Consider the following 20,830-nt stretch of genomic DNA (forward strand, 5'->3'; position numbering starts at 1 on the left):
ATCATCGCTAGATGATGGGAGGTGCCGGACCGAACCCCGGGGTGAGTATAATCTAACTCGTTTTTCTTCTCTTTCAGGTTACATCGGGGGCTTATCTACAGCTTTACAGAATGCTGTAGATAAGCCCCTGATGGCGGTGGCCGCATCTCATAGGGCATAAAAGAGGTGACAGATTCCCTTTATGCTAAGTTTAGAAATTGTTTATGGCTTGGTGGGTATCATATTTTATAAATACTCTTTCTTGAAGCTCCTATATCTCATGACACGACGCGTTTTAAGAAATGATTTCAATTTCTGAATATGGTATGAAGAAACTCCTAGTTTCTTTGTCTTACATATTTATGAACACAGGTCATACAGAAACATTTATCACTGCGCTTTCTCAGTTTAGGAAGAGAATTACAGCACTGCATCTAGATGGAGGGCTTCTCTCTCCGGATTTCCCAGTCTCACGTGCTGTATTACTAAAACTTGTCCCCTTACTATGCAATTTCCCTTCTTGGTACATTGTGTGCACACTTTCTAAACATGTGACACAGATAGCGATGACAGTGACAGGAGGAAGTAGAGTAGGTCCGGCTGTTGTTTTCTTGCACTTGTCAGCATACTTTCAGTCTTTCTAAGGAATATGTAGTTAGTGTCGTATTCTTATAAAATGATCCTTAGTAGCATTTCCTGTTCTGTTACTGTATACTCCATTGTATATATTTGCTGGTGACCCAGAGCTGCATAATTTGTGTATTACCAGCTTGCTGTGGGGTTTTTTTTTTGCGTGGGGACTTCCTTCTGTTAGTCATCTGACCAGACCAGTAACAGAACTGTGCTTGTGCTGACTGTCAGAGATCTAGAAGATGAGGGGACTAAGTCTAGTTGTATCCATGCTTTTCCTGCTGATCCTGGTGGCTTTCATAGAAAGCAGCAAATCACGTTCTTTATTATATCAAGAAAAAGCAGCAATAAATCCATTGCAGGGATCCGAACAAGAAGTTTCTTGCATAGGTATGTACAGCTTTACCTTGATCTCTTGCAAAACATATTCTGACTACTGTAAATGTTCATTTCATGTTTCAATAGGCAAAAAAGGAAAGTGTTTCTCATTTAGTACAATATTTTTATATATCTTCAGAATACTTTGTGACACCGTATCAGTGTTCCTAGTTATATAAAGCTAAGGCTGAACATCAGAAAAGTTGGCGTGCTTAGGACAATTTAGGTCTGGACACAGGAACGCGTCATTGATTTTAGGAACATCAGTTTGTTATAGTTAATGGGAATGGAGGGAAAAGAGCGATCATTTTGAAACTCTTAGGGCTCTGTATTTCACACAATGTCACCTGGATGGATGCAGTAATTGTGCTTGGTAAAGGATAGCTGTATTTTTGAGTTTATAAAAAGTTTTTGTGTAAAAGTATAAAAGACTTTTGGAAAATAGGTCAATGGGTAAAGGGAATCTGTCAGTAAGATCAACCCTCTTAGGCCATCTACATGGACATGCAGGTCATAGGAAGCTGAATAAAATGATACCTTGATATCTGCGATCCAATGTCTTATTCCAAAGAAATCCACGTTTTTCTTATATGTGAATGAGTTTATAGGAAGCATCCATCATGTATCATGTATTCATTATGAGGTTTTGATAATGTCTTGCACTTTGTTTATGTGGCGTCCCTGAGGCTCAGTCGCCACAGAGGTACTGCACCTTCTCCTAAGGTGTGGTGCCCCACCGTCTGGGTAAGTTGGGAGCTCCTTTCCACACTCCAACACTCGCACCCCACACAACAGGGTAGTTCTGCATAACCACATTGCGGCTCAGTGCTTAGAGAGTAGCAGAGCACCTCTGGTGGTTCCCTGCTTGGAACACTGGATGTGTTGGGAGGTGGGTGGAGTTTAGATCCATATAAAAGCTGGGAAGTTTTAGAATTACAGGTCAGTCTGGGGTGAGTCCCAGAGGAGGAGATCAGTCTGACGGGAGGTCAGTCTCAGATCAGTCTGAGAGAGGAGAAGGACAGTCAGTCGGGAGAGTCTGAGGATGGGTCCAAGGAGAAGGAGAGAGATGTAGAACTGTAACCTAAGCATCCATAAGAAAGAGAGTCAAGTACGGAACGATGGAGTAGAGAACAGAGAGGAGAAGTGGGTTGGAAGAGGAACCCTGCCTATAGGTTCTCAGCGCAAGGTCGGGGCCCGGTCCCCGAGGTTGTATGGACACCTATGGATCTGCAGCAGACACCGGTGGAGTATTTGGCTGTAAATGCATTACTCCCATCCAAGACTTGAGGCACAACAGCAACACAGATAGAGAGCCGGGAGTGAGGCGTCCCCGAAGCAGGCTACAGCTGTCTGCCGTGCAAGTAGAGTTCTAGGAACATCTGTTAGGAGGCATTCCAGTGTTACTAAGTACTGGAGTGCTTCACACCACAAGGCGCATTGGCGGAGTCGTCCAGGAAGGTACATGTTGGCGGAGTGTTGGAGAGGAGAGCCCTGACTTGCCTGGGAGGTTGGTTGAGTCTTTACCCCGGAGGACACGGAGCGGAGGCAGGCACCAGTGTGTACCACGAACTGTGAGTAAAGCTTTGAAACTGCAAGCTCTGGTGTCCTCCATTAATTTGTGCGCTAACACCTTCAGCACCGCTACATCTGGGTACCAGCATCCATACCATCCTGCGCCTCTCCTGATCCATAGCACCTACACTGCCCTGGGACTACAGCTCCACCTGTGGGGAGCTACACCATCTTTGCTGCACCACACCATCAGTCCCAGCGGATATGCTTGCAGCGTCGGCTTAACACCTCCCTTGCCGAACACCACAGGTGGCGTCACAAACCATTCACATAAACCACATTAAAAACCACCATTGATTTGGGAGCCCAGGGCCATGGACTGGGTCACCGCCGCTGTGACACATCCCCCTGACACCGGCCCGGTGCCGAGTACCCCGCTGCCCTGGGAGTGCGACCCATTTACTCTGTTACACTCCCTTTAGGGAAATATTTTTCTTAAACTGATTTTCCACATCAATATTGCTTGAAGGTCTTCTCTAATTAAGTTTTATATTTACCTATCTGCATTTATTTTCACTTTTGATGGTTACATTCTCCTTTTTTTGAATGCCTTATCTACCTTCATTGTACACGAGGATACACAGTATAGACATGTTGTCATTGCATCATTTATGTATTCTAGATTATTTCATGTGCACATATTATCATCCTATATCTTCTTTGGACTTTATTTAACCATGACATATTTACCTCTTTATATAAGTGTGATTTTTTCCTTTGAAGTCTATTTTTATTGTACCAAAATGTAGTCATCCTTTGTAGGTATTATATGGTGTTGAGGAAAGGACAAATTCTGGAAATATTTTTGAGTTTAGAGGCAGCAGGTGGTAGTATGGGATTGGATGTGTATTAAAGAACAGAGCAGAATCGAGGCAGCGCACTTGTGATACAGGTGAAAGTGTGATGTCATTTATTGTGATAGCTATATCAAGTAGAGGGAATGTATGTGAAAGATGATGACTTTGGTTTTGTCCACATTGAGTTTTAGAAAGCATGATGAGAAGCAGAACATTACTGATAGACACTCTGGGATTCCGAAGAGCAGAAAGATGACATCTGGGCTAGAGAGGTATGCCTTAGTGTCACTAGCCTATAGGTGTTAATGGAAGTCTTGGGACTTTATGATTTATCCCAGGCCAAAGGTATAGATGGCAGAGACTAGGGATCTTAAAACATATTCCTGAGGGACACAACAGAGAGCAGGTAGGATAAGGAGGTAGTATGGGAATGCGAGACACTAAAAGTTCATTTAGTGAGCTAGCAAAATTTCCAGGTACGTCTAAGTCTAGCATATTGTAGACAACACTGATGTAATGTTGACAGCACTGCAGCCAATCATTGAGCTCAGCAAGTAGACAGCACAAGCTGCTCAGAACCAATGAGCTCACTGATAATCTGCAGAGCAAACAACGTGAAGTTAGCGCTGAAGACAATCACATACAGTTGTAGTAGCGGCAAAGGCTCAATGCTAGATCCAGAGACAATGACTAAAGCACAGTTCAGTTTGTTCACTTGTTTTTTAAACGTGTATGGGGACAAGAGTTTTCTGAAACCAGGAAACCCTTTTAACAGCAAGGAATAAGCTCCCTCCTAAAGCTTGCCTTGCCCTAATATATCCTTATTATGCCCCTATTTTCAGAATGCATTCCTTCAGTTGATTAGTCTAAATCCTGTACAGGAATCTACACTAGATACACCTCAAACTTTGACCAACCAGGAGCATAGTATGTATTCCTTAATATAAAAAAATAATCCCCAAGCACTAAACTGCTGGGGCATATTGTGCCAATGGGTGATCTTCTATGGGTTGCAGTAATCGCTATAGTTGCAAACAGTGCTTTATTTTGGGGGTGGCACCGTCAATGTTATCAGTAAAAGCCAACTGGGGCTATCAGGGCCCACTGTACCTGTACTCTGCAGTATGTATGCACATTAGTACATGCTACCTATCTGGATTAGCAAAGATACAGTGGGTTAAACAGTATTTAGTCAGCCACCAATTGTGCAAGTTCTCCCACTTAAAAATATGAGAGGCCTGTAATTGACATCATAGGTACAACTATGAGAGTCGAAATGAGAAAACAAATCCAGAAAATCACCTTGTCTGATTTGGCAAGATTTATTTTGCAAATTATGGTGGAAAATAAGTATTTGGTCATTAACAAAAGTTCATCTCAATATTTTGTTATATATCCTTTGTTGGCAGTGACAGAGGTCATACGTTTTCTGTAAGTCTTCAGAAGGTTGGTACACACTGTTGGTGGTATGTTGGCCCATTAATCCATGCAGATTTCCTCCTTTCCACTGCATGATTCATTCACCGCCTTACACTGGTATAGTGCCCAATAAGATAACCCCATACAGTGAGCCTCTCTTTACCATCAGAAATCCCTAAGTATCCCTTGAAAAAATGTTCTATTTCTATGACTACCTCTTCTACTATACTTTCTACTTATTCATGCATTTAAGGTTAAAATGAAGAAAAGAAAAAAATACACTTACAATGGATGCTCAATTCTCCTACATACAGCCATTATTAATGGATGCAGCAAGGAAAAAATATGGCCTCTGACTTTAATAGATATCCTTATCGGAATGATAACAGTATTAACAGTATTTTACAAAGAAGATTTGTATGACTTATTTTATTGGAATAGTTTAGCTTCAATCAGGATGTGGGAAGTTGTGATAATTGAAATAAAATTTGAATTAAGGATGAATAAAGGGTCATTCTGGAATCTGACAGTGAGTGGAAAAATATTTAGCAAAGAAAAGAGTAGATAACTGATACGGCCTCAAACAATAGCTCTATTCATGATATCACACAATGTGTAGGAAGAATACATACAAGATCAAATATAATCACACAAAATATGTATGTGCCCACTTGGTTGACATGTTTTATACAGTAGACAGCTGTGGCCAAACATTTTGAGATTGACACAAATTTTGGTTGTCACAAAGTTTGCTGTTCCAGCGTTTTTAGGTCTTTTAGTGAGTTGTTCCTATGGTTAATGAAGTACAATTATAATAATTTCATAAGTTTTGAAATTTCAATTGACAAACACATCAAGTTTATGCAAAGACTCAATATTTAGAGAGTGGGCCCTTATATCTCAAGACTTCTGTAATTTTCCCTGGCATGCTGGGTATCAGCTTCTGGGCCAAATCCTGTCTGATGACAACTCATTCTTGATTAATCAGTGCTTGGAGCTTAGGGTATTGTCACACATCAGTTTTTTGCAATCAGTCACAATCTGTTGGCTAGCGGATCTGGCGAAAAAACTGATTAGTCGCATCATTTTTTCCATCCGTTTCTTCCGTTTTTCGACGGATCCGTTTTTTAAAATCCGGCAAATCAGTGCGCTGTACAGTAAAATCACACTGACATGTTAGAATCGAAAGAATAGATATATACACATAGAATACACACATGTATATACATGTCATTGAGACACATATTCTGTATATATATATATATATATATATATATATATACTGTATATATATATATATACTAGCTGAAGAGCCTGGCATTGCCTGGGCATAGTAACCAACTGTGGTTAGTTATAACAAATTATAATGATTATATTGCACATATTGCACATAAAAACCGTGCATCTAATCCTATTCTGTGTGATACTGTCTGCTGAGCCGTGTATCTAATACTATTCTGTGTGATACTGCCTGCTGAGCCGTGTATCTAATCCTATCCTGTGTGATACTGTCTGCTGAGCCATGTGCCTAAAGCTGGAGTCACACATAGTGACTCACCAGCGATCCCGACAACGATATCAATGTGTCAGGATCGCTGGTGAGTCGCTATGTGATTGCTGGTGAGCTGTCACACAGACAGCTTCACCAGCGATCAGCACAGCGACGCTGAGCGCGCGGCGTCGCTGTGTTCGTTAGTTACCAGCGCGCTAATGCAGGGAGCTGGTAACTAACGTACACATCGGGTATCCAAGGGAAGTGCGTCCCTTGGATACCCGATGTGTACGTTAGTTACCAGCAGATCGCTGGTCTCCCACCTGTCACACGCAGCGATGCGTGCTGGCCAGCGGGAGACCAGCGACAAAAGAAATGTCCAGCGGTTTCCTACAGTGATCAGCGATACCGGCAGGGGGGCTGGTCGCTGTTCGCTGTCACACACAGCGATCTCGCTGTGTGACTCCGCAGCGATCTCGCTAGCGAGATTGCTATGTGTGACGGGGCCCTAATCCTCTCCTGTGTGATACTGACTGCTGAGCTGTGTGTCTAATCTTATCCTGTGTGATACTGACTGCTGAGCCGTGTATCTAATCCTATCCTGTGTGATACTGGGCTCCCCCTGCAGTCTGTGTCAGAGAGTGGTCTGTGTTGGCACGGTAATAAATTGAGTTATTTCCAGCTCTACAGAAGGACGATAACACCATAGAAATGATAAGAATAATAGGCCTCAGTTACCACAACTGTCTACAAAGAAAACTGTTGGTGATAGCAACCAATCACAGCTCATTTTTCATCTTTTAAACAGCTCTGGGACAGCGTGGCGAGTTTTGAGTGGCAACTTTTGTGTTTCGAATTTTATGTGGCGAGGTTGGTGTATGTGTGGTGAAATGTGTGCTGAGGGTGGTATATGTGTTGAAGCACGTGGTAGTGTGTGGCGCATTTTGTGTGTGTGTTCATATCCCCGTGTGTGGTGAGTATCCCATGTCAGGGCCCCTACTTAGCAACTGTACTGTATATACTCTTTGGTGCCATCGCTCTCATTCTTTAACCCCTTCACCCCCAAGGGTGGTTTGCACGTTCATGACCGGGCCAATTTTTACAATTCTGACCACTGTACCTTTATGAGGTCATAACTCTGGAACGCTTCCATGAATCCCGGTGATTCTGACATTGTTTTCTCATGACATATTGTAATTCATGTTAGTGGTAAAATTTCATTCAAATAACTTGCGTTTATTTGTGAAAAAAACGGAAATTTGGCAAGAATTTTGAAAATTTTCCAACTTTGAATTTTTATGCCCTTAAATCACAGAGATACGGCACACAAAAAACTTGATAACTAACATTTCCCACGTGTTTACTTTACATCAGCACAATTTTGGAACCAAATTTTTTTTTTGTTAGGAAGTTATAAGGGTTAAAAGTTGACCAGCGATTTCTCATTTTTACAACACCATTTTATTTTTAGGACCACATCACATTTGAAGCCACTTTGAGGGGTCTATAGGATAGAAAATACCCAAAAGTGACACCATTCAAAAAACTGCACCCCTTAAGGTGCTCAAAACCACATTCAAGAAGTTTATTAACCCTTTAGGTGCGTCACAGGAATTTTTTTGAATATTTAAAAAAAAATGAACATCTAACTTTTTTCACAAAAAAAATACTTCAGGTTCAATTTTTTTTATTTTACCAAGGGTAACAGGAGAAATTGGACTGCAAAAGTTATTGTGCAATTTGTCCTGAGTACGCTGATACCTGATTTGTGGGGGGAATGACTGTTTCGGCGCATGGCAGAGCACAGAATGGAAGGAGCGCCGTTTGACTTTTTCAATGCAAAATTGGCTGGAATTCAGATCGGACGCCATGTCATGTTTGGAGAGTCCCTGATGTACCTAAACAGTGGAAACCCCCTACAAGTGACCCCATTTTGGAAACTAGACCCCCCAAGGAACTTATCTAGAGATGTGGTGAGAACTTTGAACCCACAAGGGCTTTACAGAAGTTTATAACGTACAGCGGTACAATTAAAAAATCATATTTTTTCCACAAAAATGATCTTTTCACCCCAATTTTTATTTTCCCAAGGGTAACAGGACCCTAAAAGTTATTGTGCAATTTGTCCTGAGTATGCTGATACCCCTCATGTGGGGGTAAACCACTATTTGGGCGCATGGCAGAGCTCGGAAGGGAAGCAGCGCCATTTGACGTTTTTGGCTGGAATTGAGATCGGACATCATGTCGCGATTGGAAAACCCCTGATGTACCAAAACAGTGGAAACCCCCCACAAATGACACCATTTTGGAAACTAGACCCCCTAAGGAACTTACTTAGATGTGAGGTGAGCACTTTGAACCCCGAAGTGCTTCACAGAAGATTGTAACGCTACTGTATGGACACACGTCAGGGCTCGGAAGGGAAGTAGTGACGTTTTGGAATGCAGACATTGATGGAATGGTCTGCGGGTGTCATGTTGCCTTTGGAGAGCCCCTAATGTACCTAAACAGTGGAAACCCCCCACAAATGACCCCATTTTGAAAACTAGACCCCCTAAGGAACTTACTTAGATGTGAGGTGAGCACTTTGAACCCCCAAGGGCTTCACAGAAGTTTATAATGCCCGGGCATGAAAATAAAAAAATCGTATTTTTTCCACAAACATGATCAATTAGTCCCCAATTTTTTCATTTTCCCAAGGGTAACAGGAGAAATTGGACCCCAAAAGTTGTTGTCCAATTTGTCATGAGTACGCTGACACCCCATATGTGGGAGAAAACTACTGTATGGACACACGTCGGGGCTCGGAAGGGAAGCAGTGCCATTTTGGAATGCAGACTTTGATGGAATGGTCTGCGGGTGTCATGTGCGTTTGGAGAGCCCCTGATGTACCTAAACTATTGAAACTCCCCACAAGTGACCCCATTTTGGACACTAGACCCCCCCACGGAACTTATCTAGATGTGTGGTGAGCACTTTGAACCCCCAAGTGCTTCACAGAAGTTTATAACGCTCGGACGTGAAAATAAAAAAATCAACCCTAATGGAAAAATGGAAATAAATAAATTTTTTTAATTTTATTATTTTTCCCTAACTAAGGGGGTGATAACGGGGGGTTGGATTTACTATTTATGGCGGTTTTTATTTTTGGCAGCTGTCGCACGCTGAAAGACGCTTTTTATTGTAAAAATAGTTTTTGCATCACCACATATTGAGAGCTATAATTTTTCTGTATTTTGACCCACCGAGTCATGTGAGGTCTTATTTTTTGCGGGACTAGTTGACGTTTTTATTGGTACCATTTTCGGGCATGTGACATTTTTTGATCGCTTTTATTCCGATTTTTGGGACGCAGAATGAACAAATACCAGCGTTTCATGAATTTCTTTTGGGGGAGTGCGTTTACACCGTTCCGCGTGCGGTAAAATTGATAAAGCGGTTTTATTCTTCGGGTCAGTACGGTTACAGTGATACCTCATTTAGGTCGTTTTTTTATGTTTTGTCGGTTTTATGCAATGAAAACTATTTTATATAAAAAATAATTATTTTTGCGTCGCTTTATTCTGCGAGCTATAACTTTTTTATTTTTTCGCTGATGGAGCTGTATGGTGGCTCGTTTTTTGCGGGACAAGATGACATTTTCAGCGGTACCATGGATATTTATATGCGTCTTTTTGATCGCGCATTATTACACTTTTTGTTTGGCGGTATGATAATAAATCATTATTTTTTGCTTCGTTTTTTATTTTTATTTTTTAAGGGGTTCGCTAAAGGGGTTAACTAATGGGACAGTTTTATAGGGCGGGTCGTTACAGACGCGGCGATACCTAATATGTGTACTTTTATTGTTTTGGGGTTTTTTATTTTCAAAAAATGAATTTATTGGGGAATATTTTTTTTTTTTTTACTAATTTATTTGGCGATTTTTTAAAAATTATTTTTACACTTTTTTTTTATTTTTTTTTTACTTTATTACATAGTCCCAGGTGGGACATCACTGTCCTGTGACAGATCGCTGATCTGTCACATCACAGATCACTGTGACAGATCCGCAATCTGTCACAGGCATTGAAGAAGACTTCCTCTTGCCTGCGCTTTGCAGGCACTGAGGAAGCCAGCTTCCTGCAGGCCCCCGAATCCAAGATGGCGACGGGGGCCTTCGGGGGCCTGCAGGAAGCTGGCTTCCTCAGTGCCTGCAAAGCGCAGGCAAGAGGAAGTCTTCTTCAATGCCTGTGAGGAGGAAAGGAGCCCCCCGCAGCAGCGCTGCACATTGCGCTGCCGTGGGGGGCTCAGGGAAGCACGGAGGGAGCCCCCTCCCTGCCGATGCTTCCCTTTAACTCCCGGTACACCGCGATCGTGTTTGATCGCGGTGTGCAAGGGGTTAACGTGTCGGGGGTGGTCCGTGACCGCCCCTGACACATTGAGCCGGGTGTCAGCTGTGATAATCAGCTGACACCCGGCCGCGATCAGCGGCGCTCACCACGTGGGCGCCGCTGATCGCGGTAGACGTACTATCCCGTCCATGGGCATAGGGGCCCGGGTCCCATGGACGGGATAGTACGTCTCATGTCAGGAAGGGGTTAAGTCCCCCTTGTTCACATCTGGCAGCTGTCAATTTGCCTCCAACACTTTTCCTTTCACTTTTTCCCCATTACGTAGATAGGGGCAAAATTGTTTGGTGAATTGGAATGGCAGGGTTAAAATTTCACCTCCTAACATAGCCTATGACGCTCTCGGGGTCCAGACGTGTGACTGTGCAAAATTTTGTGGCTGTAGCTACGACGGTGCGGATGCCAATAGATACATACACTTTTGCCCCATTACGTACATGGGGGCAAAATTGTTTGGTGAATTGCAACACGTGGGGTTAAAATTTCGCCTCACAACATAGCCTATGACGCTCTTGGGGTCCAGACCTGTGACTATGCGATATTTTGTGGCTGTAACTGCGACGATGCAGATGCCAATCCCGGACATACGTACATACATACATACACACCCACATTGAGCTTTATATATTAGATATATATATATTTATAGTTCTTACATAGCATAATAGCCGCTAAATCAATTGCCGGCTTCAGTAAAATCATTCCCGAACCCGACATGGTATGACACATGGTTTACACATAGTAAACCATGTCATATCAAAACGATTTATATATGTCAGTGTTTAATCAATTTAGTAGTTTGTGTTAGGAAAAATTTGGACTCTAGGGGTTAAATTTAAGGCTATAATCGCGGAAAAAAATTGCGTGGGCTCCTGTGCAATTTTCTCCGCCAGAGAGGGAAAGCCAGTGAGTGAGGACAGATATTAATAGCCTAGACAGGGACCATTGTTTTTGCCCCCCCAACTAAAAAAATCTGCCCCCAGCCAGCCCAGAAAAGGCACATCTATAAGATGCGCCTTTTCTGGCACTTAGCCTCTCTTTTCCCATTGCCTTTAGTGGTGGCTCATGGGTTAATAAAAATGGGTTAGTGTCACCTTGCTATTGAAAGGTGACATTAAGCCGGGTTAATAATGGAGAGGTGTCAATAAGACACCTATCTATTATTAATCCTATAGTAGTAAAGGGTAAAAAAAGACACACACACATTAATTAAAAATTATTTTAATGAAATAAATACTCAAAGTTTTTGACCAAATTTACTCTTCTGCCAATCTAACAAAAGCCCTTGTTCTGTATTTTATAGAGGACCATGGGGCGTGCATTATATTTTATAGAGGACCATGGGGAGTGCATTATATTTTATAGATGACCATGGGGAGGGCATTATATTTTATAGAGGACCATGGGGAGTGCATTATATTTTATAGATGACCATGGGGAGGGCATTATATTTTATAGCGGACCAAGGGAAGTGCCTTATATTCTATAGAGGACCATGGGGAGTACATTATACTTTATAGAGGAAAATGGGGAGTGCATTATATTTTATAGAGGACCATGGGCAGTGCATTATATTTTATAGCGGACCATGGGGAGTGCATTATATTTTATAGAGGACCAAGGGGAGTGCCTTATTTTCAATAGAGGACCATGAGGAGTGCCTTATATTCTATAGAGGACCATGGGGAGTGCCTTATATTTTATAAGGACCATGTGGAGTGCCTTTTTTTTTTATAGAGGACCATGGGGAGTGCCTTACATTTTATAGAGGACCAAGGGGAGTGCCTTATATTTTATAGAGGACCATGGGGAGTGCCTTATATTTTATAGAGGACCATGGGGAGTGCATTATATTTTATAGAGGACCAAGGGGAGTGCCTTATATTCTATAGAGGACCATGGGGAGTGCCTTATATTTTATAGAGGACCATGGGGAGTGCATTATATTTTATAGAGGACCGTGGGGAGTGCATTATATTTTATAGCGGACCATGGGGAGTGCCTTATATTTTATAGAGGACCATGGGGAGTGCATTATATTTTATAACGGACCATGGGGAGTGCCTTATATTTTATAGAGGACCATGGGGAGTGCATTATATTTTAAAGAGGACCAAGGGGAGTGCCTTATATTCTATAGAGGACCAAGGGGAGTGCCTTATATTTTATAGAGGACCAAGGGGAGTGCCTTTTATTCTATAGAGGACCATGGGGAGTGCCTTATATTCTATAGAGGACCATGGGGAGTGCCTTATATTTTATAGAGGACCATGGGGAGTGCATTATATTTTATAGAGGACCGTGGGGAGTGCATTACATTTTATAGCGGACCATGGGGAGTGCCTTATATTTTATAGAGGACCATGGGGAGTGCATTATATTTTATAGAGGACCAAGGGGAGTGCCTTATTTTCTATAGAGGACCATGAGGAGTGCCTTATATTCTATAGAGGACCATGGGGAGTGCCTTATATTTTATAGAGGACCAAGGGGAGTGCATTATATTTTATAGCGGACCATGGGGAGTGCCTTATATTTTATAGAGGACCAAGGGGAGTGCCTTATCTTCTATAGAGGACCAAGGGGAGTGCCTTATATTTTATAGAGGACCATGGGGAGTGCCTTATATTTTGTAAAGGACCATGGGGAGTGCCTTATATTTTATAGAGGACCATGGGGAGTGCATTATATTTTATAGAGGACCATGGGGAGTGCATTATATTTTATAGAGGACCATGGGGAGTGCATTATATTTTATAGAGGACCAAGGGGAGTGCCTTATATTCTATAGAGGACCAAGGGGAGTGCCTTATATTTTATAGAGGACCATGGGGAGTGCATTATATTTTATAGAGGACCAAGGGGAGTGCCTTATATTCTATAGAGGACCAAGGGGAGTGCCTTATATTTTATAGAGGACCATGGGGAGTGCATTATATTTTATAGAGGACCAAGGGGAGTGCCTTATATTCTATAGAGGACCAAGGGGAGTGCCTTATATTCTATAGAGCACCATGGGGAGTGCCTTATATTTTATAGAGGATCATGGGGAGTGCATTATATTTTATAGAGGACCGTGGGGAGTGCATTATATTTTATAGAGGATCATGGGGAGTGCATTATATTTTATAGAGGATCATGGGGAGTGCATTATATTTTATAGAGGACCAAGGGGAGTGCCTTATATTCTATAGAGGACCATGGGGAGTGCCTTATATTCTATAGAGGACCATGGGGAGTGCATTATATTTCATAGAGGACCATAGGGAGTGCATTATATTCTATAGAGGACCAAGGGGAGTGCCTTATATTTTATAGAGGACCATGGGGAGTGCCTTATATTTTATAAAGGACCATGGGGAGTGCCTTATATTTTATAGAGGACCATGGGGAGTGCATTATATTTTATAGAGGACCATGGGGAGTGCATTATATTTTATAGAGGACCATGGGGAGTGCCTTATATTTTATAGAGGACCATGGGGAGTGTAATATATTTTATAGAGTAGCATGGGGAGTGCATTATATTTTATAGAGGACCATGGGGAATGTCATATTTTATAGAGGACCATGGGGAGTGCATTATATTTTATAGAGGACCATGGGGAGTGCATTATATTTTATAGAGGACCAAGGGGAGTGCCTTATATTCTATAGAGGACCAAGGGGAGTGCCTTATATTTTATAAAGGACCATGGGGAGTGCATTATATTTTATAGAGGACCAAGGGGAGTGCCTTATATTCTATAGAGGACCAAGGGGAGTGCCTTATATTCTATAGAGCACCATGGGGAGTGCCTTATATTTTATAGAGGATCATGGGGAGTGCATTATATTTTATAGAGGACCGTGTGGAGTGCATTATATTTTATAGAGGACCAAGGGGAGTGCCTTATATTCTATAGAGGACCATGGGGAGTGCCTTATATTCTATAGAGGACCATGGGGAGTGCATTATATTTTATAGAGGACCATAGGGAGTGCATTATATTTTATAGAGGACCAAGGGGAGTGCCTTATATTCTATAGAGGACCATGGGGAGTGCCTTATATTCTATAGAGGACCAAGGGGAGTGCCTTATATTTTATAGAGGACCATGGGGAGTGCATTATATTTTATAGAGGACCGTGGGGAGTGCATTATATTTTATAGCGGACCATGGGGAGTGCCTTATATTTTATAGAGGACCATGGGGAGTGCATTATATTTTATAGAGGACCAAGGGGAGTGCCTTATTTTCTATAGAGGACCATGAGGAGTGCCTTATATTCTATAGAGGACCATGGGGAGTGCCTTATATTTTATAGAGGACCATGGGGAGTGCATTATATTTTATAGCGGACCATGGGGAGTGCCTTATATTTTATAGAGGACCATGGGGAGTGCATTATATTTTATAGAGGACCAAGGGGAGTGCCTTATATTCTATAGAGGACCAAGGGGAGTGCCTTATATTTTATAGAGGACCATGGGGAGTGCCTTATATTTTATAAAGGACCATGGGGAATGCCTTATATTTTATAGAGGACCATGGGGAGTGCATTATATTTTATAGAGGACCATGGGGAGTGCCTTATATTTTATAGAGGACCATGGGGAGTGTAATATATTTTATAGAGTACCATGGGGAGTGCATTATATTTTATAGAGGACCATGGGAAATGTCATATTTTATAGAGGATCATGGGGAGTGCATTATATTTTATAGCGGACCATGGGGAGTGCCTTATATTTTATAGAGGACCATGGGGAGTGCATTATATTTTATAGAGGACCAAGGGGAGTGCCTTATATTCTATAGAGGACCAAGGGGAGTGCCTTATATTTTATAGAGGACCATGGGGAGTGCCTTATATTTTATAAAGGACCATGGGGAGTGCCTTATATTTTATAGAGGACCATGGGGAGTGCATTATATTTCATAGAGGACCATGGGGAGTGCCTTATATTTTATAGAGGACCATGGGGAGTGTAATATATTTTATAGAGTACCATGGGGAGTGCATTATATTTTATAGCGGACCATAGGAATGCATTATATTTTATAGAGAATGTAAGTCCGCAAGGACAGGGTCCTCTCCCCTCTGTACCAGTCTGTCATTGTAAATTTGTTTGCTGTTAACGATATTTATAACTTTGCATGTAACCACTTTCTCATGTACAGCACCTTGGAATTAATAGTGCTATATAAATAAATAATAATAATAATAATAGAGGACCATGAGAAGTGCATTATATTTCATAGAGCACAATGGTGAGTGTATTATAGTATTATATTGTACAGAGGACCATTAGAAGTGCATTATATTGTACGGAGAACCATGGGAAGTGTATTGTATTTTATGGAAGACCATAGGAGCTCATTATCACCTATGGAGGACCATGGGGAGTGCATTATATTCTATGGAGGACCATGGGAAGTGCATTATATTCTATGGAGGACCATTGGGAGTGCATTATAATCTATGGATGACCATGGGGAGTACATTACATTCTATGGAGGTCCATGGGGAGTGCATTATATTCTATGAAGAACCATGCAGACTGCATTATAATCTATGGAGGACGAAGGGGAGTGCATTATATTCTATGAAGGACCACGGGGAGTGCATTATATTCTATGGAGGACCACGGGGAGTGCATTATATTCTTTGGAGGACCATGGGGAGTGCATTATATTCTATGGCGGACCATGGGGAATGCATTACATTCTATGGAGGACAACGGGGAGTGCATTATGCTCTATGGAGGACCACACAGAGTGGAATATATTCTATGGAGGACCAAGGGGAGTGCATTATAGTTTATGGCGGGCCATGGAGAGTGCATTATATTATATGGAGAACCATGGGAAAAGCATTATATTATATGGAGGACCATGGGGAGAGCATTATATTATATGAAGGACCATGGGGAGAGCATTATATTATGTAAAGGACCATGGGGAGTGCATTATATTGTATTCAGGACCATGAGGAGTGCATTATATTGTATGTAGGACAATGGGGAGAACATTATATTATACAGAGGACCATAGGGAAAGCATTATATTATATGGAGTACCATGGGGAGTGCATTATACCATATGAAGGACAATGGGGAGTGCATTATACCATACAGAGGAACATGTGGAGTGCATTATACTATATGGAGGACTATGCGGAGTGCATTATACATTATGGAGGACTATGGCGAGTGCATTATACCATATGGAGGACTGTTGTGAACACTTTTGACCTGACTTCTGAGTTTGGGCTCCCTCTGGTGGCTGCTGCGGGTAATGGAGCTGGTTGACAGAAGTCAATCACCTGAAGAGGATGATGGGAGGTCAGGTGTTCATACTGGGAAGATTTAAGTCAGCAAGCTTCCCTCAGTTGTTGCTGGTGATTTGGTTTTCTTCCTGTGCATTTTGAAGTCCGCTTGCCCCCTGCTTAGTCCTGCATCATTCAGATAAGTTATTTGTTTGCTGGAATCTTTTGCATTTGATCCAGTTTTTGCCTTTCTCTGCTTTCTGCTTTGCTGTGTGAGTTCAGCATTGTTCCCTGCTGGGACCAGTGCTGGACTCCGTTCCATATGCCACAGCTTATGTCAGTCTGTTCAGTATTGCTAGTCCCCTGTTATATCAGTATCTTTTGTTTTGCTTCCAGTTTACACCAGAATGCTGATCTAGTGGGGGGAGAGGTCATGTGGCCTCAGTATTTTTGCATATCAGACGTGTTGGATTTTTCTTAGGGTTTTTTGCGTGATTGCAGACAGTATCTTTCCTGTCCTGTTCCATCTAGACAGTTTGGGCCCTATCATTTGCTTATTCTATTTTCTGCCTGTGTTTGTGCCTCATCTTGTCTCACTGGCAATATATGTTTGGGGCCTATCTATTCCTTTGGGGTTCTACAGTTTATCTTTCTCCTTTCTTGCTTTAGGCTTAGTTAACTCTTTGGCTGTGCCGATGCGTCTAGGGCATCATAGGTACATCCCACAGCTAATCCTGGTTGTGTTGTTAGTTTTAGGGGTCTGCAATCCGCTTAGTTACCAACCTTTCTGGTTTTCTGGTTGCCTAGCTTATTCCCCGGCTATCCTCCTCGGTGACCTAATCATAACGGAGGACTATGGGGAGTGCATTATACTATATGGAGGACTATGGCCCTGCATTCCCTGTGTGAACACTGCCACATGCGGATTATTTCTTCTGCACTGGTGTACCACACGGCCAATCCCTGATTGTAGGCTGGCTGTTTCATTTGGTATTTATGCACCTGTGCAGCTGCCATTTTACTTGGGTCCACTGCACCCTGTATTACTGCAGATGCATTTAGGCCTGTCTGGTTTGTATCTGCATTTTTTGGAGGATTTTTTCCTCTTTTTGAGGTTTTCATGTTAGAGTAGGACTGGCAAGTGTTAGGAACTTTGACGCAGTTTGCCAGCTTTCGTATTAAGGCCTTAATATCCACCAATACCTTACATATATTGTTATGTTTTTTGTGCACTTTTTATATTTCTTTCAGGGTGCAGTTGGGCCCAAATGGTTCTGCAAACTTGTGGCCTCTGTTCACACGGAATGCATTCTAGCTGGCACTGGGCAGCCCCCCATATGGTGTTACTAAGATGTTGTGAACCAGAAGCCCTGCATTCCCTGTGTGAACACTGCCACATGTGGATTATTTCTTCTGCACTGGTGTACCACACGGCCAATCCCTGATTGTAGGCTGGCTGTTTCATTTGGTATTTATGCACCTGTGCAGCTGCCATTTTACTTGGGTCCGCTGCACCCTGTATTAGTTCAGATGCATTTAGGCCTGTCTGGTTTGTATCTGAATTATTCTATTTTCTGCCTCATCTTGTCTCACTGGCAATATATGTTTGGGGGCTATCTATTCCTTTGGGGTTCTATTCCAGGGCAGTTTAGCTTTCCTCTTTCTTGCTTTAGGCTTAGTTAACTCTTTGGCTATGCCGAGGCGTCTAGGGCATCGTTGGTACGTCCCACGGCTAATTCTAGTTGTGTTGTTAGTTTTAGGGGTCTGCAATCCACTTAGTTACCAACCTTTCTGGTTTTCTGGTTGCCTAGCATATTCCTTGGCTATCCTCCTTGGTGACCTAATCATAACAGAATCACCATCCCAAACTGTAGATCCTAGGGTACTCTAAAGAAGGAAAAATTGTAAAAAAAAAAAAAAAAAAAAAAGTGTCAGAATTTTTTATAAGTTTTTTTCCTCTGTTTCTCTGGGGGCCGTAGGAGGATTTTTTCTTTAATGGAGACTAAGCAATTGTCCGAACATGTTGAGCAGCTCAAATTTCTGCCTATCTCGCACAATCATCTGCTGTAGAACCAAAAATCCCTATTCCTAATATATTTTCAGGGGATCGGTCTAAATTTTTGAACTTTAAGAATAATTGTAAACTGTTTTTTGCCTTGAAACCTAATTCCTCGGGGAACTCAGTGCATCAGGTTAAAATTGTCACCTCCCTGTTGTGCGGTGACCCTCAGGACTGGGCCTTTTCTCTGACACCTGGGGATCCTATTCTGGCTAATGTGGATGCGTTTTTTCAAGCTCTGTGGTTGTTGTATGATGAACCTAATGTTATCGATCAAGCTGAGAAAACTTTATTGGCATTGAACCAGGGTCAGGAAGCGGCAGAGTTATATTATCAAAAATTCCGAAAGTGGGCGGTCCTTACTAAATGCAACGATGACGCCCTAGCAGCTCTTTTTCGGAAAGGTCTGGCAGAAACCGTAAAAGAAGTTATGGTGGGATTTCCTGTCCCCTCTGGTCTTAATGACTCTATGTCATTAGCCATTCATATTGATCAACGTTTAGGAGAACGTAAAACTATGCGAGAGGCCGTGCTGCCTTTCGAACAAACTTCTGAGCCCATGCAGTGTGATAGGGTTTTGTCTAGGGTGCAACGTCAAGAGTTTAGAAGGTGTAATAAGTTATACTTCTTTTGTGGGGACGCCTCTCATACTATTTCTGTCTGCCCTAAGCGGAAAAAACGTTTTGCTCACTCATTTGCTGTGGGCAGTGTACAGCCTAAATTCCTTTTGGCGGTTTCCTTGATCTGCTCCTTATCTTCATTTTCTGCTAAGGCTTTGGTTGATTCAGGAGCAGCCCTGAACCTGATGGATTTTGACTTTGCCAAGGGTTGTGGGTTTCCCATGGTACCCCTGCGGACTCCTATTCCTTTAAGGGGTATTGATGCTACCCCTTTGGCGGAGAATAAACCCCAGTTTTGGATGGGGGGTAGCCTCTGATGACCAAGAGAATTGTAAATTTTTGGTGTTGCATAATTTACATGACATTATTGTACTGGGTTTTCCTTGGTTGCAAACCCATAATCCTGTTCTGGATTGGAAATCTGTGTCTGTGGTTAGTTGGGGTTGTCAATGTGTTCTTAGTGACACTCCTGTTTTCTCCACCTCTCCCCAGTCTCATGATGTTCCTGTTTATTTGGCTGATTTTTCCGATGTATTTAGTGACATTAAGGGTGTGTGCACACGCTGCGGATTCTGCTGCTTATCCGCAGCGGTTTTGGCCCTGCGGATCCGCAGTAGTTTCTGCTGCTGTGTACAGTACCATAATATCCTGTGGGAAAGGGAAACCGCAGTGCAGATGGTGCGGATTTTTCCGTGCGGATTTGCTGTGGTTTCTAATCCGCAGAAAGAATTGACATGTCAATTCTTTCTGCGGATTCCACTGTGGTTTACCATCTCCTCCATTGTAGAGGTGATAAACCGCAGGGCAAAACCGCAGGCTAATCCGAAGTTAAACCGCAGGTCTTTTGACCTGCAAATTTTGCAAAATCCACGTGGATCAATCCGCAGCAGAATCTGCAGCGTGTGCACACACCCTAAGTCCGCGTCTTTGCCTCCTCATAGGAGTTATGATAGCGCAATCGAGTTAGTGCCCGGTTGTAAGTTTCCCAAGGGTCGGCTTTTCAACTTATCTGTACCTAAACATGATGCTATGAGATCTTATATCAAGGAGTCATTGGAAAATGGTCATATCAGACCATCCTCTTCACCTTTAGGTGCTGGGTTTTTTTTGTGGCCAAGAAAGATGGCTCATTAAGGCCATGTATTAACATGTAGTCTCCTTAATAAAATCATTGTTAAATATTAGTATCCGTTACCCCTGATTTCTGATTTATTTTCCAGAGTGAAAGGTGCTAGTTGGTT

General features: G+C 42.2%; 1 protein-coding gene across 3 annotated transcripts in view; it reads left to right on the plus strand.

Annotated features, from left to right (window-relative positions):
* Positions 1-568: 568 nt before the first annotated feature.
* AOAH (acyloxyacyl hydrolase) overlaps positions 569-20,830 on the plus strand; it is a 198,993-nt gene continuing 178,731 nt past the window's right edge. For all 3 annotated transcript variants that reach the window (XM_073549989.1, XM_073549990.1, XM_073549991.1), the window contains exon 1: positions 569-999. In XM_073549989.1, the coding sequence (XP_073406090.1) occupies positions 852-999 (148 nt within the window). In that variant the 5' untranslated portion in view covers positions 569-851. The remainder of the gene's footprint in view (positions 1,000-20,830) is intronic.

Source organism: Dendrobates tinctorius, unplaced genomic scaffold (genome assembly GCF_039654945.1).
Source record: "Dendrobates tinctorius isolate UK_male_01 unplaced genomic scaffold, ASM3965494v1 ptg000162l, whole genome shotgun sequence".
NCBI classification, from domain to species: domain Eukaryota; kingdom Metazoa; phylum Chordata; class Amphibia; order Anura; family Dendrobatidae; genus Dendrobates; species Dendrobates tinctorius.